Source organism: Corvus moneduloides, chromosome 20 (assembly GCF_009650955.1).
Source record: "Corvus moneduloides isolate bCorMon1 chromosome 20, bCorMon1.pri, whole genome shotgun sequence".
NCBI classification, from domain to species: Eukaryota; Metazoa; Chordata; class Aves; order Passeriformes; family Corvidae; genus Corvus; species Corvus moneduloides.
In genome coordinates this window covers 11,186,477-11,209,900 of record NC_045495.1, presented here as the reverse complement: position 1 = coordinate 11,209,900, position 23,424 = coordinate 11,186,477, and the positions used below count along the sequence as shown (strand labels likewise).

Sequence of the window (23,424 nt, the reverse complement as noted above, 5' to 3'; positions counted from 1 at the left end):
ATTTTTCAGCCCAAGGACAAAGAAATACTTTCTAAGGTTTGGATCCTGTTCCAGTGCAGCAGAACCAAATCGATCTGCTTCCACTCTGAAAACATTGGCGACGCCAAACTGAGCTGCCAGCATGAAACGCCTCGCCGTTCCTACCCCGCCTGTGCCTCGCACCCTGCTTTGTCATGTCCTACGCTACCATGCTACAGGCTTCCATGAGCGAGATTCATCCCTGAGAACCGTCACACCGATATCCTTGAACATTCCAACTTCACTGCCAATACTCTAAGAACCTCCTGCATTCCATTCCCTAGTACGGCAACAAGTCCTCACCCACCCTGCATCTTCAAAAAGTAGTGTACGAGGTTTAAGCGAAGCTCACGGTTTGATGGGCACCGTCTGGTGAAGAAGGGGCAGTCAATAACTAACTCATGTAAGCACAAGTTAACTATTGGGAGACAGCAAATGTTAGTTCAGACAGCAGATGTTAATTACACAACCTAAGAAGCTGAATTCACCCTAATCTTGTCAAGATAGAGGGAACAAGGATTATCTCAGAGACTGCTGAATCATTCCTCAAAGGACTACGCATGCCCAGGGAGAAAGGTGAAAAGTGCACTGGGAGGATGACTACTGGCCTTCATCAGAAAGACCCCCGAGGAAGAAGAGGAGCCTTCCTCAGTGCGACCACCGGGACGTACAGTGCATGTGTGGCCCATATGCTAATGATATTAATGACTTCCGAGAAATAATTTGTATAACCGCACCTGTCCCAATGAATGTGATGAATATTCATAATTTAACCCTTAATACTGTGTTGTAGAGAGCACCAGGTGTGTGTGTTTGGAGGAGCGATCCCCACACAGCCGGCGCGCCGAATAAAGCAAATACCCACTTCTCTGACTCTGTCTCTCAAGTGTCTCCTGGCCCGGTTGTGGCACGATTCATCTGGCACCCCGAGATGGGACCCTCTCTGCCCAGCTGCCGGATCCAGGGGTAAGCGGACCTCCCAGTCGCGACCCTGAATTTTCAGGGGGAGCTCAGCTGTCCTTTGGCTCACGGCGGGGGCAGACAAGGACCATCTGCACCAAATTAAGGGATTTGCTATTCCTTTGAAACACAAAATACCTGCAGGTCCAGGGTTCGAGTCCCTGAGGGTGGGTTGAAAGTCCCGAGGAAGACTTGTTCTCCCAAAATTAGTCCTGGGCAAGAAAAAAAAAGTACTTTTAAGGGGTTGGACCCTGACTTTTAAAGGGGTTGGACCCCCCGGGGTTGGACCCCACTGTGAAAGGTACCTTTAAGGGGTTGGACCCCGCTGTTAGGCGCTATTGTATGGCTATTTGTGTTTTGTCTGTTGCTATTCTGCTGCTGTGTGAGTGAGAGTGGATGAGATGTGCTGTCAAAGTGCAGAGCGAGTGAGGAGCTCTATCTGCGGTTCCGTACCCCGGCGACGGGCTCGGCCAGAGAAAAGCGAAGCGTTTGGCAAAGAGTGAATGAGGATAAATCATATAAACTGTTGGTTTGGAATTCAACCTTACTGTCCAAAGGGGGGTGGATTTTAGAGGAGAAAGATTTTAGCTATTGAATTGAAAACATCCAGACCCCCAACACCTTTCTGATATAGCTCCATCTGATTTCCCTTTTGAAATCCTGTGATAAGTGTGAGAAAACAGTTGTGAAGCTTGTATTTGTGTGCATGTATTAATTGTGAGAGAAAGTGGTATTGTACCTCTACTAGATGGAGTGGGTGGTGTCCAAGCTGCCAGAGGAGAGAGCTTGGGATCAGACTAGAAAGAGCAGGAATAAAGAACTTGGCAGAAAATGAAAGTGCAGATAATGTTAAAGGGGAGAGTGGCAGAGAATAGTGAGAAATTTGAGAGGAGCTGGTTAGAAAAGTACAGCAAGTGTATGTAAGAAGAGATGAGGAAAAGGCGAAAGCAATGGCAAAGGTGATGGCAGAAGTTGTAAGAATTGTGGACATTGTGATTAATAGGCTTGGGTGTTTAGTTCCCTTTTCTGCTTGGTATTTTGTGCGGAGCTGTAAGGCTCCAGTTACGTGGTGCTTGTGCAGAGCTGAAAGGCTCCTGTTTGGAGGGGACCCGTGCCCCTGTGCCTTTTGTGTTTTGTTGTGAAAAGCCAAAATTGGCAGGTTTCAGTTCTGAGGCCAATCCGGAGCTCGTATCTTGTGGGGAACCCTCCCCTGCCACCGGTCTGTGGTTTATTGTGGAGAACTAGAATTGGCAGATTCTAATCCTGTAGCCAATTCTGCAACTGCTGCCTTGTGGAGATGGTGCTGTCCCTGTGCAGGCCAGGTATGTGTCACGCAGCCTCATCTGCGGGGGCTGTAGAAAAACCTATGGGGAAAATGTTTTGCTGTCCTTCCTTGGTTAATTTGTTAGTCACCTCTCTACTCCTGGGGTGGACTTGGTTAAAAAAAAAAAAAAAAAGAGATAAGGAACAATTGGTTACTAAAAAGATGATTGATTACTAAAAATGTGATTGGTTATTAAAAAAAAAAAAGGCAACTCAAATGCCTGATTCACAGACTGCAACTCTTGCAAAACTTTTAAAAGCAGTCTCACTCCCTCCACTGAAGAATCAATTGGAAGAAACCTCACTGAAAACCTGTGGGAGACAACAAAAGTGGTGCAACAAGCACTTCATAGAATAAAAACTAAAACTCCACTTGAATAAGTTAATGCAATTAAACTCTTGTTTCACTCAGACTTTTAAATTTTTTTGGGAAGTTTGTTTCTTTTCTCTTTTCTAGGAATGTCAAATGTCCTGATATCAAAGATAAAGAAAGCAGTTTGAGAGCAAGGAAACTGCAAGCAGCAAAATCACACCTAAATGTGATAACCATTGCTTCACTGTCACTTTGTGTTAGCCCCAAAAAGTTTTACTTCTTTTTTAATAATCGGTCTAGTGGGCCAAATTTTCACTTTTCTTTTCTAGGAATCTACCAACACATGAGATGGAGCTGTGTGAAAACCAATGAAATTTGAAGTGTCACCATAATTGCTCACATTGTCAGTTGGTTAATATTTGTAATTTGTTTGTGTTTTCATTGCAAGTGACTTGGTGAAAGATCAAATAGTAGTTAAAGCATTCTACATATTCTTGAGTTTAATTTTTGTCTAACTTGTTTTGTCTTTTTACTGAAAAATGGTGTGGCTAAGGTCTTATGGATGTATAATTTGTTTCAACCAATATTATCCTGAGAGTTGGTATAAGAATTTACACATATTTGAAATCCTACAAATATGGACTAACCTTCCCAGTTCTGCCTCAGAAGGCTTCAAAATTATTATAATCTGGCTAAATTTTTTGGATTTTCTAATTAGCGAATTAAAGAATCTTGACAAAACACAAGCAAATGCTACATGAGAAATGATTGAATCCCCCTTCCTAAACCAAGAGGGATATAGAAAAGACTTCTACCAGCTCTCAAACTAAAGTGCTGTTCAATCTCATGCCATATGTCTTAAGAAGGTGTTTTAACTTTTCCTCACCCCTCCTATTTATAGCACATTCTGCAATCTCAGTTGTAGGTGCGGAATGGGATGAAGGCAATTTATTCACCAAAAAAAAGAAAAAAAAAAACCTAAGTTTGAAAGAGAATTAATTTCTTTTTAATCCCACCAAAAATAAAGCCACAGTTTGTAGTTTGTGTCAAGATTAAATGACAAGAGTGCTATAATCTGTCTCCTGGAAAACAGAGCATAGCCCTGATATAAAGATATGTTTGCATGAGAACATTTTGTATGAAAATGTTTTGTGTGTTAGTTTTGTATCATAAAAACTAATCCTTCATAATGTATAGAATTTTACAGCAGAGTAAAAATATTACTATAACAAAAACTGTATAAAGAAGCTACAACCAAAGAAGCCTCCCTGAAGATACCTGACTAGGACTTTAAAGTGTAAGTTAAACCACTAAGATTAGATAAAGGGAAAACCCATTCTTTGACCAACTCAGGCCTAGGAAAAAAAACCAAAACAAAAAAACCAACTGACCAAACAAACAAGACTGAAAGAAGAGAAATACCCATAGATAGTAAAATAACAAATCAAATGATCCCATTAGTAAGAGATGTTGAAATTCCAGGGAGATTAAAACGGGCTCCCCCAGTGATTATTGAACTACTGGAAGGGGCACAACCAGTGTCAATTAAACAATATCCACTAAGGCATGAAGCATGAGTAGGAATAGAACCAATAATTACTAAATTTATTGATCAGAAGTTGTTGAGAGAGTGTAGATCTTCCTGCAATACCCCAATTCTACCAGTACAAAAGCCAAATGGAAGTTATTGATTAGTTCAGGACCTGAGGACACTTTACTCACAAAATTACAAAGTGACTGGGTGTGGTTTTCAGTTTTAGATTTAAAGGATGATTTCTTTTGTCTGCCATTAGCTGAAAGCAGTCAGGAAATTTTTGCCTTTGAATTGGAAAACCCCAGAACAGAGAGAAAAAGCCAGCTTATATGGACTGTATTGCCACAAGGATTCAAAAATAGACCCATGATATTTGGAGATCAATTAGCCAAGGAACTGGAAGCCTGGACGCTGCCACTTGGGGAAGGGAAGGTACACTCTTGCAGTACATTGATGATCTATTAATAGCAACAAGGACCTGTGAAGACTGCAAGAACTGGACTGTAAGCCTTTTAAATTTTCTGGGACTAAGTGCATATAGAGTCTCTCCTGAAAAGGCTCAGCTAGTCCTCCAGAATGTTACATATCTGGGGTATGAACTGGCAGGAGGGGAGAGAGCCTTGGGAGACAACAGGAAGGAGGCAATTTGAAAAATGCCCTGGCCAACTACAACCAAAGAACTGAGAACTTTTCTGGGAATGACAGGATGGTGTAGATTATGGATCTACAGCTATAGACTCATTGTGAAACCTTTATACCAACTCCTAAAAGAGACTGGGGGAACTCACCTATGCTGGACACCAGAGACTAATAATGCATTTGTAACTCTGAAACGTGAGTTGATGCAAGCTCCAGCACTGGGCATACCAGATGTCACTAAACCTTTTCTGTTGTTCTCACATGAGAGACAAGGACTGGTGCTGGAACTTTTGGCACAGAAGCTGGGACCGTACAAAAGGCCAGGGGCTTATTTCTCCAAGCAGCTGGATGTGGTCAGCCAAGGATGGCCCACCTGCCTGCGTGCAGTGGCAGCTGTGATCCTGAACATAGAGGAAGCCCTCAAATTCACACTGGGACAGCAGATTTTGTCTCTCACACAGTGTCAGCAGTGCTCACACAGAAAGGAAATCACTGGTTAAGCCCATCTCGCTTTCTCAAACACCAAGCTGTCCTAGCAGAATCGGAGGATGTGAGTATCCAAGTAACCAACGTTTTAAACCCAGCAGCCTACCTCCAGGGCAAGGCTGCTGAGGAGCCTGTACAGCAGGACTGCATTGAAAACCTCGAGGCAGTTTACTGCGGCTGCCCGGACCTAAAGGACTCTCTGCTAGAAAATGCAGACAACTGGTTCACTGATGGGAGCAGTTATGTCAAGGATGGTAAGCGGCTCGCTGGGTATGCAGTTACAACCACAGACGCTGTCATTGAGGCAAAACCGTTACCTGTGGGGGACATCAGCTCAAAAGGCCGAGATAATAGCCCTAACTCAAGCCTTGGCGTTGGCCGAAGGAAAACCTATCAACATTTGGACTGATTCAAGGTATGCTTTTGGGGTGGTACACGCTTACGGGGCTATCTAGAAAGAAAGGGGTCTATTAACCTCACAGAAGAAATCAAGCACGCTACTGAAATCGTACAGTTACTGGAAGCAGTGGTAAAACCTTCCAAAGTGGCTATAATGCATTGTAAGGGACACTCCCAGGGTGACACTGTCCCTGAACTGGGAAATGCTATGGCAGACAAAACAGCAAAGGCAGTGGCCAGTGGGGTTCAGATCCAAGCCCTAGCTCTAATTCCTTCTAGCATCCTTATAAGTAAAAAAAAAAAAAAAAAAAACCCACCATACGACACTGATGATTTAGATTGGATACAAGAAGACAAGGGACAAATGAGCACAGATGGGTGGGCTAGGCTAAAGGGTCTCATAGTCATACCCAGAAAACTGTTAAAATTACTTATCCAAAGCGAACATTGCATCAGATCACCTTAGATTACAATTCTTGAAGGTTTGAAGAGGTATGGGACAAACTTACAGCATGGTTACCCAACTTATCTTGGCTTAAACAATTGTTTGTAATAGTTATTTGTGTTATTGCATTGTTACTTAGTGTTTGTATTAGTAGTTACTGTTGTATGATATTATGTACCTGGAATCGCAATGCCTATGCTCAATGGCACAAGCATAAACTTAGAAATAAGATAGAGAAGGGTTCTTGCTTTAAAGACATGCAAGATTTGTAAAGAATTACAAATAACCAAAGAAAAGGGGGGATTGAAGAAGGGGCAGTCAATAACTAACTCATGTAAGCACAAGTTAACTATTGGGAGACAGCAAATGTTAGTTCAGACAGCAGATGTTAATTACACAACCTAAAAAGCCGAATTCACCCTAATCTTGTCAAGATAGAGGGGACAAGGATTATCTCAGAGACTGCTGAATCATTCATTATTTAAAGCCGCCGTAGCTCAGTTAAAGAGCAATACTGTTGCAGCGGGGATTACTGCAACAAGTATATTTCAAACCAGGAGTCCCGTGGAAAGCGAAGTATATATGGACAGATTCGTGGTAGATGTTTCAGAGATGTTTATTTCTCCAGCCGCATGGCCGGGGCTCAGCTCAGGAACTCCGCAGTCACGGGACCCGAGGGTCCTTGGCCACCCCGGGGAACACAAACCAACCAATGGGGAATGAAGCTGACCAGGGGCAGGGAAACCCCGTGTCTCTCGCCCAGGGCCCATCTCCCAGGGCTCCATGGCAGGGGAGGGACCCCAACATCTCACCCGTTTTATTTTAGTAAAAGGAGAATGAAAACAACTGGATAAACATAACAAGAACAGTTTCAAGACAAAACAAGCCACCCTCCTGAGTCTTTAAATGTCCAATCAGATTCTGTGGGACATCTTAGGGCTGACAGAAGGGAGACAGAACTCTCCGGGCATGCTTTGTGGGGAAACTGAGGCAGGAGAGGGTTTAATTTTTTCCCTCCCTCTTTTCATCCCCCCCTCGGCATTGGAGAGGACTTGTAGGGAAATGGAATTGTATAGGGAAGCCATGGGGTGAAGAACAGATTAGGAATAAATTGGGGATAGGGTAAACTTAGGAAAGGGTACATATTGGGTATAGGGTAAAAGGGGAAAGTAGGCTGTGGATAGGGAAGTTGCTGGGATGGATATTGTTTATAATTTTGTGCATAACGGCTGCCTTTGACTGGAATACCCCCAGGCCCAGTAATATTTGCTGCTTGTAAACCCTTCTTTCCTTGCACTATATCAAATTGTACAACTTCCCCATCTCCTACACTTTGCGGGTAATTTTTAGGGTTATTCCTTTTAATGGCAGTTCTATGGATGAATAGATCTCCCCCTGTATCATCTCGTGTTATAAATCCATAGTTGTTTTTTACATTGTACCATTTCACAGTTCTTGTGACTTTCATGGCTACAACTCCTCCTATCATGTGCTTGCGTGTTCGTCGTGGCTGCTTGTCCTGCGTGGCCGCCGCCTCGCCGACTCCGACATCTCGGCCGGGCCCCCGCGTTGCAGCTGCTCCGCGCTCTCCGAGCGGCGCAGCTCTGGCGCGTGTCTGGGCTCTGCGAGGCCCCGCGTTGCCATCGCCGCTGGCTCTGTGCCCTGTGAGTGGTTCCGCTCCGCAAACTCCACGCTGCTTTGAGAGCGGCCCCGTTTCGGCTCGGCGCTGCGCGGCTTCTCGTGTCGCTGTGGAAACCGCCACTTCTCCCTCCGCAGGGCTCTCCGAGCCGTGTGCTCAGAGCAGCCTGCCACGCCGATGCCCGGTTCCTGGCTGCTCGTGGCCCACAGCACCCGCGGCGCCTGCGGCATCGCTCCCTCACTCGCGGCCGTGGACCCCGAGACAGGGATGAGGTCCGCCATAAGGAGCGCGCTCCCGAGGGGGCCGGGCGCATCCAGCGCAGGCACCTCCGCTGGCACGGCTGCAGTCGTGTGCTCCCGGGATGGCTGCCGTGCGGCCTCGGCCACGAGATTAGTATGATCTTCTGCTTTAGGGGTAATGGGACCGTACAAATGCTCCTCAAGAGCTTCCCTGATTATAAGGTATGCACGGAAAGCTTCTCTTTGATCCCATACTTTATCCCAGATCTCGTCCCAGAAACACCCCTCACAAGATAAAGGAGGCTCGATATCAAAAAGTAAGTCTCGAGAAATATAGGAGAACCTTTTGAAAAGCCAGATGAAGAAATGTTCTAGATCTCCCGGTTGCACTACTTTTTTGTTTTGTTGTTCAAGGATTCCTTTTACTTCTAGATACATTTTTCTCTGTGGCTCAGAGAGCCCCATTTCCCACGATTCTTCCATAGTCCAGAGAGAATATCCAAACCAAGATGAGAAGAGAGAGGTCTAGAATGGTTATGTTACTCACAAATCTTCCTCAGGGATCGGTGTTTTACCTGCATTCCTCCACCAGTTTGTTGCAGCGGGGATTACTGCAACAAGTATATTTCAAACCAGGAGTCCCGTGGAAAGCGAAGTATATATGGACAGATTCGTGGCAGATGTTTCAGAGATGTTTATTTCTCCAGCCGCATGGCCGGGGCTCAGCTCAGGAACTCCGCAGTCACGGGACCCGAGGGTCCTTGGCCACCCCGGGGAACACAAACCAACCAATGGGGAATGAAGCTGACCAGGGGCAGGGAAACCCCGTGTCTCTCGCCCAGGGCCCATCTCCCAGGGCTCCATGGCAGGGGAGGGACCCCAACATCTCACCCGTTTTATTTTAATAAAAGGAGAATGAAAACAACTGGATAAACATAACAAGAACAGTTTCAAGACAAAACAAGCCACCCTCCTGAGTCTTTAAATGTCCAATCAGATTCTGTGGGACATCTTAGGGCTGACAGAAGGGAGACAGAACTCTCCGGGCATGCTTTGTGGGGAAACTGAGGCAGGAGAGGGTTTAATTTTTTCCCTCCCTCTTTTCATCCCCCCCTCGGCATTGGAGAGGACTTGTAGGGAAATGGAATTGTATAGGGAAGCCATGGGGTGAAGAACAGATTAGGAATAAATTGGGGATAGGGTAAACTTAGGAAAGGGTACATATTGGGTATAGGGTAAAAGGGGAAAGTAGGCTGTGGATAGGGAAGTTGCTGGGATGGATATTGTTTATAATTTTGTGCATAACGGCTGCCTTTGACTGGAATACCCCCAGGCCCAGTAATATTTGCTGCTTGTAAACCCTTCTTTCCTTGCACTATATCAAATTGTACAACTTCCCCATCTCCTACACTTTGCGGGTAATTTTTAGGGTTATTCCTTTTAATGGCAGTTCTATGGATGAATAGATCTCCCCCTGTATCATCTCGTGTTATAAATCCATAGTTGTTTTTTACATTGTACCATTTCACAGTTCCTGTGACTTTCATGGCTACAACTCCTCCTATCATGTGCTTGCGTGTTCGTCGTGGCTGCTTGTCCTGCGTGGCCGCCGCCTCGCCAACTCCGATGTCTTGGCTGGGCCCCCGCGTTGCAGCTGCTCCGCGCTCTCCGAGCGGCGCAGCTCTGGCGCGTGTCTGGGCTCTGCGAGGCCCCGCGTTGCCATCGCCGCTGGCTCTGTGCCCTGTGAGTGGTTCCGCTCCGCAAACTCCACGCTGCTTTGAGAGCGGCCCCGTTTCGGCTCGGCGCTGCGCGGCTTCTCGTGTCGCTGTGGAAACCGCCACTTCTCCCTCCGCAGGGCTCTCCGAGCCGTGTGCTCAGAGCAGCCTGCCACGCCGATGCCCGGTTCCTGGCTGCTCGTGGCCCACAGCACCCGCGGCGCCTGCGGCATCGCTCCCTCACTCGCGGCCGTGGACCCCGAGACAGGGATGAGGTCCGCCATAAGGAGCGCGCTCCCGAGGGGGCCGGGCGCATCCAGCGCAGGCACCTCCGCTGGCACGGCTGCAGTCGTGTGCTCCTGGGATGGCTGCCGTGCGGCCTCGGCCACGAGATTAGTATGATCTTCTGCTTTAGGGGTAATGGGACCGTACAAATGCTCCTCAAGAGCTTCCCTGATTATAAGGTATGCACGGAAAGCTTCTCTTTGATCCCATACTTTATCCCAGATCTCGTCCCAGAAACACCCCTCACAAGATAAAGGAGGCTCGATATCAAAAAGTAAGTCTCGAGAAATATAGGAGAACCTTTTGAAAAGCCAGATGAAGAAATGTTCTAGATCTCCCGGTTGCACTACTTTTTTGTTTTGTTGTTCAAGGATTCCTTTTACTTCTAGATACATTTTTCTCTGTGGCTCAGAGAGCCCCATTTCCCACGATTCTTCCATAGTCCAGAGAGAATATCCAAACCAAGATGAGAAGAGAGAGGTCTAGAATGGTTATGTTACTCACAAATCTTCCTCAGGGATCGGTGTTTTACCTGCATTCCTCCACCAGTTTGTTGCAGCGGGGATTACTGCAACAAGTATATTTCAAACCAGGAGTCCCGTGGAAAGCGAAGTATATATGGACAGATTCGTGGCAGATGTTTCAGAGATGTTTATTTCTCCAGCCGCATGGCCGGGGCTCAGCTCAGGAACTCCGCAGTCACGGGACCCGAGGGTCCTTGGCCACCCCGGGGAACACAAACCAACCAATGGGGAACAAGGCTGAGCAGGGGCAGGGAGACCCCGTGTCTCCCCCCCAGGGCCCATCTCCCAGGGCTCCATGGCAGGGGAGGGACCCCAACACAATACCAACAAAGCCCCCAGACAAAAAGCCTTGGGGGATCGGGGTTGGTTTTTTTTCCATTCTTCTTTTCGGTGGCTTTTTGCAAGCAAGCTATGAAGCGGACAAAAGCCGCAAGCGTGCTTCAGCTCCCCTTGCCGGAACTTGTGCGGGGCTGGCGCCGTTCCACGGTGTGGGGGGCCGGGGAGGCCATGCGACCCACGGCACCGGCGGCACTCGGCGCCCGGGGGCGGCCCCGCGCTCCCGGAACCGGGCGGAGCGCGGCTCGCGGCACGGAAGCGGCTCCTCTGGCAGGCAGGGGCGGCCCCGCGCCGGGAGAGCCCCGCCCGCCCCCGGCGCCTGCCGAGCGGCACCGGGCCGAGGGGGACCCGGCGGCGCCCGAGCCCCGCGCAGGGAGCGCACGCAGCGGGCGGGACGACAGGGAGCGGCTCGGCTCCGCGCCTCATCTCCCGCCTGCCGGCCCGGCGGCGCTCACCTCGGCTCCGCGCGGCTCGGACCGGCGCGGCTCCGTCGGTCCCTGTCGGCAGCCCAGCCCCCAAATTGCCATTCCTCCTCAGAAATTCCCCGGGGGCCGGGAGTGCTCCCGCGCGAGACATTCGGTGCCGGGGCACGGCCGGAAGCACCCTCAAATGCGGTGGTACGCTCCGATTCAAACCTTTCAAATGCTGGAAAAGCTGGAGTTTCTTTCAATTTAACCCCTGAAACTGAGGCAACGGGGGGTGTTCACCTCAATTTAAACCAATACAATGGTAAATAAATGTGTTCTCCCTTTCGATTTAATGCTCTAAGATATCAGAAAGAGAGGAGTTTTCCTCAAATCTCTCAAATGATGGGGAAAGGGCGATTTTTACCTTCATTAAAACCCTCAAAAAGCAGGGGCAGCAGGGCTTCCCCCTCAATTTAGAACTTAGGTTGATGAAAATGGGGGAGTTACCCTCAATTCAAACCCATAAAATGGTAACATCCGTGCTTTCCCCTTCCATTTAAAATGGAACATGGGAACTCCCTGTCAATTGATACCCCTGACACCATGGAAAAGGCAGCTTTTCCTTCAATCGATACCCTTAAAATCACAAGGGAGGGGGGATCCCCTCGTTCAAACACAGACAATAATGAAGGAGGAGTTTCTTCCCTCCATTTAAACTCCTTTTGTTCTCGTAACCCCCATTTTTTCTGAGGGCATGGGGGAGGGACTGGCAAGGTGAAATCGAAAGGGAAAAAGAGAAAGAACCCCCCCCTTGCAAACCCACGCACCGGCTCACCTGCTTCGCTGCAGCTGCCTGGCACCTCCTTTGGCAATGCTCCGCGTCTAACTGCATCCGAGTGCTCCCCCAGACCCTGTGAGATGCTCTCACCATCCTTTCATGAGAGACCCCCCCAAGAGCTCACCGTAAGCCCCTCTCCTCCGGCATAGCCATGCAAAAGTGAGCTGAGGAAACCCCTCCTAAAACAGCCCCCGGCAGGAGCCGCCCTCTCCTCACTGTCACAGCTCACACCTGGGGCTGCTCTGCCCCCTCACCATCCTCACAGCTCACACCTGGGGTTGTTGCCTGTCCAAGTGTGAGGGCAGGTGCAGAAAGGATTTGCTGCTCCTTCCCTGGACGGCTCACTCTCTGCACCTGGTGGGCTGGGGCACCAGACTTTCCTTTCCGTGGATAATAGATAGTTGATGCCAGGTGCAGGTCAGGGTTGGTTTGAAATATTTTTTTAAACTATAAAGTATTCCATAAGTATGCATGTGATTTTTGAGATTTGATATATGAGACATGTTGAGCTTTTGACGGGGTACCCTTCCTTCTCGGACCAGGGTAATGGAGCAGAGGAGGCTGCCATTCTGCTAAGTTCTTTATTTCATAGTCTCATAGTTTTCTTGAAGGCAGAGTTCAAAGGGGGTTACATGATAAAGCCAAGCAGCAACAGCAGGCAAAACCAGCTTCTTCTGTATGTTCTATATGCTCCATATACTCTATACTCTGTATGCTTTATACACACTATACACACTATACATTATACACTCTATACTATATACTATACACTCTCTATTTTTTCTTACAGAAGTGTGGATTATATTTGTTAACTGACCAATAAGATTAATACACAATTCTAGTTTTTCTTTTCTTAACCTATCCTGGTCTAATTCTAACAGTCGTAAGCCTTTCTCAAGTACTACATAGGTATTACACAGATTTGTGTATGCAGTTTCTATTGGCTCTTATTGTTGAGTTGGTAGTCAAGAGACAGACACTGGAGAAATTGCAGCTTCGGAAGGATCTGCTGGAGCAAGAGAAGGATGAGTTTGCTGTGGCTCTGGGGAAGGTATGGACACCTAGGCAGCACCTGTGAGAGAGGGAGTTGTGCCAGGCAGATAAGCCCGGATGCTGTTTCTGGCAGTAGAAGAGAGGGACACTGTTGTTGTTCTTGGAAAATGGTAATCCAACCAGACAGGCTCTTTGGGGTCATTGGTCCCCATGAGCTTATTGGGAGCTTTGCCCTGGCAGTAAGTCAGAGACAGGGGAGGTGGAGTTGCTGCTTGCAGTCTGGGATTTTGCTGCTCCTGTTGTCCCATCGTTCTTTTGCCTCTCCAGGCAGAGCGGTCAGTGGCAGAGCTGACAGGGGCTCAGAACAAGCTGAATGCTGAAAGAACTGATCTACAGGCTGCAGCAGCAAAGATGAGCAGCATCAATGAAGCTCTTGCATTGGACAAAGTGCAGCTGAACAAACATGTGTGGCAGGTGAGCAGAGTTGCCAGAGATACTGCCAGGTGTTCGTCTCCAGCTGCAGCTGCTTCTCAGCCTTCTTGCCTGAGGGGACAGTCTGACCAACTGACTGTGGCAGTGTTCCTTTTGTGTCTGAGCCAATCTTTCATAGTAATTCTCCCTGTACTTTATTTCCTCTATGCTTCTGTGACTGTAGCTGGAGCAAGAGAAGGAAGTTTTGTCTGCTAAAGTGGACGAGATGGAGAGAGAAAAGATCTCTGAGCAGGAGAAGCTGAACTTCTGTGAAAGAGCAAACGAAGAGCTCTGCGTAGAGAAAGCCCGCCTAGAGCAGCTGCTGAAGGAAGCAGAGGAGCAACAGGAGCAGTTGTGGATGGAGCTGAGGACACTGGGAGAAGAGGAAGCAGAAACCCAGGAGAAATTCCGTCAGGTGAGACCAAAAATGTAGTCCATCCATGTGGACATTTGGCTGCTTGGATGAGGAAAGCTTTACCTGTTGGATTCTGCAGTGGTTTTGTTGAGAGGACACATGGTAGTACTAGAGGTCACTTTGTTTGCTCCTTTTTGGAAATGTGTGTGTGCCTTGCAGAGCTGTTCTGCAGTTCTCAGAGTTGTCCTCTGCTTCTACAGAGTCTTCTAGTTCACCTTTGTTGGCCTCTTTTTTGGCTCTTGATCAGCTGCAGAGATGATTGTGTTGTCCATGAATCTGAGTGCATGACAAAAGATGTGGCAAAAGAATCAAACTGTGGCAAAAGAATCAAACTGTGTAGCTCTGAATCCTTTTTCTGAAACAAAAAAACAGGTCTCCATGTTTCTGTTGATGCTTTTTGTCATGAAGTTGGAGCATGTCCAGAGAAGGGAACGGAGCTGGGGAAGGGTCTGGAGCACAGGTGTGACAAGGAGCGGCTGAGGGAGCTGGGGGTGGCTGAGCCTGGAGAAAAGGAGGCTCAGGGGGCACCTTCTCACTCTCTCCAACTCCCAGCCTTCCTATTGTTTATGTGAACACTATCTAAAAAATGTGAACAGTGTAATTCTATCTATATATTGTCTAAAGTAAGGAATTCTGTGAAAAGGTAACACTGCTGCAGCAAGAACTGTGTTTAAGGTCTCTGCTACAGCTTTTTAATGTTTAAGGCACTTAGCATATATTTCTATGGAAGTTAAAAATCTATATTTCTATTTCACTTTGGTGTGGCTTGTATCTCGGCTTGTCCAAAGGTTTTAATTCAATCCCTGTGCTTTGGCTTCCCTCTGGGCCTGAGTCCAGAGGAGCTTTCGCTCCAACAGAGACTAAATCTCTCGCCGGTTTTAGAGTACTGCATTGAAAGTCTGTGTGCTTTCTCTTCTTTCCCTGTTCCGAGAGAGTTCTTTGGAAACTTGTGTTAATCTGTGAGAAGGTTGTAACATCGGAACTACTGATTTCAGTGCCTTTATCTGAACTTGATATATTGTTATCTCTATTATTATTTAGATGCATTGTTTTAGACAGAACTAGGGGGCTGGAAGAGAAAAGTGAAGGAAAAAGTTGTAGAGAAGGGGCAGAGAAACTAGAGAACCTAATTTAGGATTGAAATCCATCGGTCTGCCGGTTCAGGCTCCTCGAGGAGGTGGTGAAGGAGGTCGGTAAGGAACTTCCACGTAAGCGGTAGTGTAGGTTTGCGGAGGGGTTTGGCAACACCTGTCCCGTGGACTATTTGTTTTAGCAGAGGATTAAAGATACCGGGAATGTGAAGAAGAATGCTATTTTGTGTAGTTCAGTGCCAGCATTAAAGCGTGTCTTGGCCCGAGGAATGTGCCGCAGCGTTTCGCGCCCCCGCATCGCTCAGTGGAGGGACCGGAAAGGGGAATCGGTTTTCGAGGAAGCCCCGGACTGCGTGTTAGGGCGGGATGTCCCCGAGCTGGCAGGAGAATGGGCAGCTGCCGTCCCGTGCTGGTGGTGTGCCCCGGGTCTCCGAGCTACGGCCGCGCTGGGCGGGGGTGATGCTGTAGCAGGGAAAGGAAGGGCCTGTGCTTTCCAAGGTGGGGTGGGAGCGGCGAGGTGCTTCGTGCTGGCAGCTCAGTTTGGTGTTGCTGATGTTTTCAGAGCGGAAGCAGATCGATTGGCCTCTGGTGCACTAGAACAGGATCCAAACCTTAAAATTTATTTCTCACTGCTGGTTACTGGGGAGTTGTGCTGATCAAGTCTGGATTTGATCTTTTGAACAGTAAAGCATACAAAAAAGCTGAATCTAAGATACAATTCAGTTTGTCCTCGCTCTACAGGATTGAAAAGGCATAGGAGAAAGTTTCACGAAGGATGTCCGGATTTCAGGCGGCTTTCTCGAAAGCTGTTTATTGCATAGGCGAGGTTACAGCATTTCAGGGAGTGGGTATCAAGAGCCAGCCCTACAGCTGCCAGCTCCGGCTGTAGGCATACCTGAAGTCGCTTTCTGTTCAAGTTACAAAGCATTAGATACTTTTCTTTGCAGAGTATCTTAATACATAACAACCAGTAAGCACCATACACAATACCTTTATATTTATAAATATTTTATATTTATATGTAGTGGTTTGGTCTAAAATACTCATTACTGTTTATCTTCTGTGAGATAAGAATTAGGAGAAATGCAAAGCAGGCACCAAACTTGAAAGAATATAAAGAAGTTTATTAACAGACCTAAAAGAGGAAAAAAAAAAATTATGCCACCTTCAGAACTCTCCTCCTCCCCCCACCTTCCTCCCTTCTCCCACTGACAATGTAAAAAGACAACCCTTAAGATGTTCAGTCTGTTTACCACTTCCATAATAACCTTGTTCAGTCCATTTAGAAAGAGAAGTCTCTTCTTGCTCATGCTATGAAAACATTATCACAATGAGACAGCCGCCCACTTCCAAACATTGTTCAGTCCGTTTAGGAAGAGGAGTCTCTCTGCCTGCATGTGAGTCCCTTCCCCCGACTTGCAGCTTTTCCCGCAACTGCTTTCGAGGGCCCACTCTTGAAGTTTTTTGGGGTACAATTTTAAGGTTGAGCCGTTCAGAAACAAAACCAGAGGCCCTTCTCCTTCCCTGGGAGCAAAGGGTCTTCATCATCTTCATCGTTAGGACTATCTCTGGGAGCATCTCTAGGAACTGAGGTTTCTCCTTTCCCATTTGGAGCAAAAGTCCTCATCTGGTCCATCTCTCCCTGTCCAAACTTCTCATGAAATTACAGCTGTGTCAGCATCTGCCTATCTCAGTGCAGGTGCTTTTGCTTACAAGTTGAACACTCCACCCCCCGTATCTTCATGAAATGACAACGGGATACTCTGACATATCATAGCTTCACAACAGAATTTCAGCTTTAAGCATCTCCTCTCTGTCTTCCCTCATGTTTTCAGCTCTTCACAGCAATAAAAGGGTTACTCTCACCTCAGCCTTGCAGCTTTGCAGCTGGAATGTTGAATTTTTCTTATCGCAGGGGAGAGGGGGGAGAGCCAAGCCGCTCTGGCTGCCCACAGCAAGGCAGTGGGGGGGGGGTTCCATGGCTGGAACAGGTCCATCGACTCCAGGATGGCCGTGGCCCGGCCTGGCCTGGCCCAAGCAGGGCCTGGCCGGGCCCACTGGCCCCCACACAGGGCCTGCAGCCACCTGCCCCAGCACCGGAAACGAGAGAGAGCTCGGAGGGGGAGTTTGTCTATTCTTAAGTGTGGATCACAGAGGCGGTCACAATTTTAAGTGGCTTAAAGAATTGTCCATATTCAAACTGGCCAGCTGATAGGTTCTATCAGGTCCCAGAGGAAACTGTAAGCACCCCTCAGCAAGGACATCCCTTCCGGGACTATGCTTGCTAACCTATGACAGCCTATAGCCTATCATAACTACTACCATCACCATATTATAGTCATGATTATCCAATCACAAGAGTAAGTATGTTACAATTTAAGCTTACAATGGAAAATCCCAGACCTCTCTTCCTCTTGCTACATCGACATTTCTTGTTTGCCTGTGATATCTCTCTTTTTTGGTAAAGACATGTTTTCTATTTACTTATGCTCTTCTTGAGAGTTATTTACTTGGTGAAAAACATCTTTGTTTGTAGTCACGTACCTTTGTCCTCATCCTAAAAATCTCCTTCCAACTCATCTCCAACCTTTGCCTTCTCAGTTACTCAGCAATCAGTGTTTCAGCAAAACGTCTTTTACTCTATATCAAAACTTGCTTTCATTTCTACCTCATCCTCAGTTTCTACATTCAGAGATCTTTCTGCCAAGCCTACATATCTGTGAAACTTTCTTGCCAAACTTTCATCCTTCCCAACAAAAAGGAAAGGGAAAGAAAGCTCTATTTGTTGGGGAGGTACTCGGGGGGTTGCATCTCGATGCATATGACCTGGACGTGTGCACCTAAGGATCCTTAAAATAAATACCAAGGTAAAATCCCTTTTCCCCTTCTAACCGTGTTTGACTCTTGATTTTAAGACCAGGAAAAGGCATCAACAGGAGTAAAGGATTAAAAGAGGTATTTGTTTGAAAGGTCTTCAAAGGCACTGGGACCTGAAGCAATTCTCAAAATGGACCCTGAGACAGACCCCAGGTCACGAGTTCTTCACTCTTTCATAGGTTTGGTTTGTTGGCATAGCAGGGTTAATTCTTCAAATTCAAAGCTTTTTCCATCGGCTCGTTTCCCCCTTTGCGGCTCTTTGGTTTATACTTTTGGCCTAGGATGGTCTCGGTGTCCTTGGAAAGCGGGGCCAGAGAGGCTTTGTTATGTCTGCTTAGCACGAGAGAGCAGAAATTAACAGGCTACAAGAAACTTCAGAGTCACGCACCGAGCAGTACAGAATTTGAAATATACAAAAGTGAAAACCTAAGGCATCAGACCCATGAGATAAATCGGACAATACATTACAATTGAAATGCACGACCCCAAAGCGCTACACAATTTTTTCTGCACTGTAGAGCTGAGCTGGTGCCAAAGACAGGCCCGGCCAATGGACAGACTTCCTTTGCTGCATTAAAAACAACCTGACTTAATAGTCCGGGAAATCTTTCCGCTTTTCAAGCGCGCTAACGATCTCCAGCTTTGCGTCTCAAGTATTTTCCATGCTAAGATTGCTAACGATGCGCTCGAGGATGCTCCGTACGCCAGGCGAGGAATGGACCGGTGCCAAATTGGAGGAATCGCGTTGTGAATTCTCCCAGGCGCATTGCTTTGCCGAGACGGATGTAACGATGCGCACGCTCGTCGTAATCCAAAGCCGTAAGAAGTAAAAGTTTTTCTTTATTCTCTGCTGCTGCTCTTATACCTCTTCACAATTACGGTGGCTTATTAAGATTGGCTGTTAACAAACAATGACAAAGCTATCTAACAAGCAATGACCATTCAAGCAGTAATACAATTAGCTATACAAGCGAAAGTATAGTTGGTGACATATCATATGCACATTCCTTCTTATACGCGCTTAATGTTCCGTAACAAGAACATCTACTCCTTGTGTCCAGAACGTCTTCTTTCATCAGTTATGTTCTTGGCTTTCACTGTGACTGCAAAGTCTCATGAGTCAATTCTGACCATCTCTAGGTCTGACTCTGCGAGGCTTTCAGACCGGCCGTCAGCCTCGTCATGGGCGTGCTGGTATGCGAGAGGATACGGCAACTTCAGAAAGCCAAGATACGGCGGGAATAGAAAATGCGTACATTTACCTAAACGGCTGCGAGAACCTTTAAACTTCCTGTCTTGGGGTGACCTTATGATGTGTATCCCATATTGCTGCTTATGCCCAGAAATTAATTTTTGTGCTTTTCTGTGCCTCTAAACTGAGCCTGAGAGGGGGAAGGAAAAACTGAGCAAAACTTTTTCAAAGCAGTTTGCGGCTTGTTCAAGGTCAAGTAGAGATAGTGACTTTTCCCCCCCCCAGCTGCGGCAGGGGAGCAAGGAAGCCCCAGCTCCAAGGAGACCAAAGGGAGGACTCCAACACTTTCCCAGGTTTTTCCTCCACAGCGAAACATTTTATTATTTAGCCTTATTTTCCTTTTCCCGTGTGTTTGGTAAATAAATAGTTTTATCTCCTTCACTTTCCTTCGAGGAAAATTTATTTTTTCCCGAACCTGGGGGCGGGGAAAGGGTTTGTACCTTCTCTCAGAGGTATATTTCTAAATTTGGCCAAACCGGAACAAATTTAGTGGCGCCCAATGTGCGGCTTCAAGGAAAGTGAAAAAAAAAAAAAAAACCTGTGCTAATTACATTTTGGTTTGAATTTACTTATTCTGTGTTGGAGTAAAGTAATCACCATGTTGGTTGAGTTCATAATGTCTCTCTGTCTTGATGTACTCATGTCTTTTTGGTCCTTAGGCTTCATTGAGGTACTGATTTTTTTTTTGGTCCCTAGGGTTGTTTGCCTATCCACAACTTGCTCCAATCTTGTCCCTGATATGTAAATTTTACAGAGCAGGGAGACGAATCAGGATTTCTATCTTCTTGTGCTCGGTGATAATGATCTATAAGAAGTTGACAGAGGTACAGGCAGCTGTTCGAAGTGTGTATGATAAGTGGTTTCTCCGTCCTAACCCCAGTCCTAGCTTCAGTAGCCTGTTTTGGGAATTTATTAGTAATTGCACCCAGATTGTTAGAGGAGGAGGAGATGGGGTTTCCCTTCCCTTTAAATTTGATAGGTCATCTTTTGAGAATGTTCAGTTTCCCCTGGATGTTAAAGAGACCACCCTCCTGGTATTTAATCTGGTAAGCTTCCTCTATGTGCTCTGTATGTCTCGCAGCTTGTCTAGAATAAGAGCTCAGATTTCCAGGGTGACTGATGAGACACCTGACCCAGAGGTGGAACATCCTGAGTGGTGTGGGGAATGGGAGGATATGGGCCAAATCTTGAAGAAATTCTCTGACCCAATGGTTTGCAAGTTTCCCCCTGAAAAAGTTCAGAAACCAGCTGAGGTGGCAAAATATCTGAAAGAGAAATACAATGACAATTCCAATGAGAACAAGCTCCTTGCAATATGTTGGGCTTTGGCATATGCCTATCGCACATTGCAGCAGGTAATGGTAGAGAGGCAGGAAGATCAATCAGCAAAGCCTGCAGATACCCCAGTCACTCAGGCTGCAGATAAACCAGACAGCCAGCCCAAACCAGATGGAGAGTCTAAGCCACTGACAGTGGCTCCTGTCACAAGGAAAAAGCACACAACCAAAACTGATCGCCCAGTGAAAGATGATGATGATGCAGGGGAAGGGACCTCAAAAGATGCAGGGGAAGGAACCTCAAAACCACCAACGGACTCAGGCACACAAACCATTACTGAGTCCATGTCCATAAAGGACCTTCACAGCCTAAGAAAGGATTACACCCGACGGTCCGATGAATCCATAATAAGTTGGATGGTCCGTATTTGGGATGCGGCAGGTGATGATGTGATGCTGGACGGTGCTGAAGCGAGGCATTTGGGATCCCTGTCACGTGATCCAGTTATCAACCAAGTGATGAAAAGGGGGGCTGACTCTACCAGTCTTTGGAGGCGGGTTTTGACAGGCGTGGCCAAAAGATATATGTGCGGAGATGATCTCTGCATGCAGCAAACCCAGTGGAAGACCATAGAACAAGGGATCCAGTGCCTGAGAGAACTAGGGGTGGTAGAGGTTATCTTCGCAAATGACCCAGGATTGAGAAGTCCAGACCGGGCCAGAGTTATTCCATACATCTTGGGCCACCAGAATACGCTTCTGCTTTAGCAATAATGAAACCGGACTACGGTGCAAATGAGACCGTGCAGGATATGGCAGTGAAGCTCCGAGCATATGCAGACTCTGTGCATGGCCCAACACATGCAAGAATCGCAGCTGTGGAAACACGTATGCAGAAAATGGAAGATAAGATGGAAAGGAATCACCAGGAGATTAAAGAGTGCCTTCTCCGCGGACGTTCCCCAGAGAGAAGGTACATCCCATGAAGTGAGCTGTGGAATTTCCTGTGTGACAGTGGGGAAAACATGAGGAAGTGGGGTGGACAACCCACTTCTGCTCTGGCAGCACGAGTGAGTGAATTGAAGAAGTGCAAGTCTCAGAAAGGAGGATCTACCAAAAAGGAAGTAGCTCCAGTTGCCTGTAGCCAAACTGCCGGAAATGATGGAAAAGACGATGGCATGTCCAATTCCCATGAAGGAACCTCTAAGATACAGGCCCAGGGAAAGAAGGATAACCAGGCATAGAGGGGCCCTGCCTCTAGCCTGGTAGAGGTCAGGGAAAACCGTGTTTTTTGGACTGTGTGGATTCGTTGGCCTGGTACATCAGAACCACAAAGATATGATGCCTTGGTTGACACTGGTGCGCAGTGTACAATAATTCCATCACAGCATGTGGGGGTAGAATCTGTTTCTATTGCTGGTGTAACAGGTGGATCACAAAATTTGACCTTGGTGGAAGCTGAGGTGAGCCTGACTGGAAATGAGTGGAAGAGACATCTCATTGTGACTGGCCCAGAGGCCCCGTGCATTTTGGGCATAGACTTCCTCCGGAACGGGTATTTTAGAGACCCAAAGGGACTCAGGTGGGCTTTTGGAATAGCTGCTGTGGAGGCAGAGGGCATTAAGCAATTGAACACTTTGCCTGGGCTATCAGAGAACCCGTCTGCAGTCAGCCTTCTGAAGGTGGAAGAACAAAGAGTACCAATTGCTACCTCGACAGTGCATCGCCGACAGTACCGGATAACTCGAGATGCTGTGATTCCCATCCACAAGATGATCCGTGAGCTGGAGAGCCAAGGGGTGGTCAGCAAGACCCACTCACCCTTCAACAGCCCCATTTGGCCTGTGTGCAAATCTGAAGGAGAATGGAGATTGACTGTGGACTATCGTGCCCTGAATGAAGTGACTCCACCACTGAGCGCTGCTGTGCCGGACATGTTGGAGCTCCAGTACGAGCTGGAGTCCAAAGCAGCGAAGTGGTACGCCACTATTGACATTGCCAATGCATTTTTCTCCATTCCTCTGGCAGCAGAGTGCAGGCCCCAGTTTGCTTTCACCTGGAGGGGTGTGCAGTACACCTGGAACCGACTGCCCCAGGGGTGGAAGCATAGTCCCACCATCTGCCATGGACTGATCCAGACTGCACTAGAAAAGGGTGAGGCTCCAGAACATTTGCAGTACATTGATGACATCATTCTGGGGGGGAACACCGCAACAGAAGTGTTTGAGAAAGGAGAGAAAGTTATCCGGATTCTCCTGGAAGCTGATTTCGCCATTAAGAAGAGCAAAGTCAAGGGACCTGCCCGAGAGATCCAGTTCCTGGGAATGAAATGGCAAGATGGACGGCGTCAGATTCCCACTGAGGTCATCAATAAGATCACAGCAATGTCACCACCAACCAACGAGAAGGAAACACAAGCTTTCCTAGGTGCCATAGGCTTTTGGAGGATGCATATTCCTGAGTACAGCCAGATTGTGAGTCTTCTTTACCTGGTTACCCGCAAGAAGAACGATTTCCATTGGGGCCCTGAACAGCAACAAGCTTTTGCCCAAATCAAGCAGGAAATCGCTCATGCGGTAGCCCTTGGCCCAGTTAGGACAGGACCAGAGGTGAAGAACGTGCTCTACTCTGCAGCCGGGAGCCATGGCCTGTCCTGGAGCCTTTGGCAGAAGGTGTCTGGTGAGACTCGAGGTCGACCACTGGGATTTTGGAGCCGAAGCTACAGAGGGTCTGAAGCCAACTACACCCCAACAGAGAAGGAAATCTTGGCAGCCTATGAAGGAATCCAAGCCGTCTCAGAGGTAATTGGCACTGAGGCACAACTCCTCCTGGCACCTCGACTACCAGTGCTGGGGTGGATGTTCAAAGCAGAGGTTCCCTCTACCCACCACGCCACCACTGCCACATGGAGCAAATGGATTGCTCTTATCACACAGCGCGCCCATATC

At 47.4% G+C, this 23,424-nt stretch overlaps 1 protein-coding gene and 1 long non-coding RNA gene across 2 annotated transcripts; both read left to right on the top strand.

Moving 5' to 3' along the window:
* The first annotated feature begins 11,026 nt into the window (after positions 1–11,026).
* On the top strand, positions 11,027–14,216 carry LOC116454143. Its single transcript, XM_032130349.1, has 4 exons — positions 11,027–11,472; positions 13,010–13,151; positions 13,421–13,567; positions 13,749–14,216. Exons 1-4 carry the CDS (start codon positions 11,027–11,029, stop codon positions 13,995–13,997), a joined length of 984 nt encoding a protein of 327 aa, XP_031986240.1. The 3' UTR covers positions 13,998–14,216.
* Positions 14,217–18,407: 4,191 nt separating this feature from the next.
* Positions 18,408–19,197, top strand: LOC116453849. Its single transcript, XR_004243951.1, has 2 exons — positions 18,408–18,766; positions 19,088–19,197. It is a non-coding gene; the product is annotated as an uncharacterized LOC116453849 (long non-coding RNA).
* Positions 19,198–23,424: the final 4,227 nt, after the last annotated feature.

Excerpts from the sequence above, each read along its gene's own strand:
- LOC116454143 (XM_032130349.1), top strand. The coding sequence starts at position 11,027 with ATGCGACCCACGGCACCGGCGGCACTCGGCGCCCGGGGGCGGCCCCGC. Across the intron at positions 13,152-13,420 it reads TTGCTGTGGCTCTGGGGAAG|GCAGAGCGGTCAGTGGCAGA; the intron begins GTATGGACACCT and ends TTGCCTCTCCAG. Across the intron at positions 13,568-13,748 it reads TGAACAAACATGTGTGGCAG|CTGGAGCAAGAGAAGGAAGT; the intron begins GTGAGCAGAGTT and ends CTGTGACTGTAG.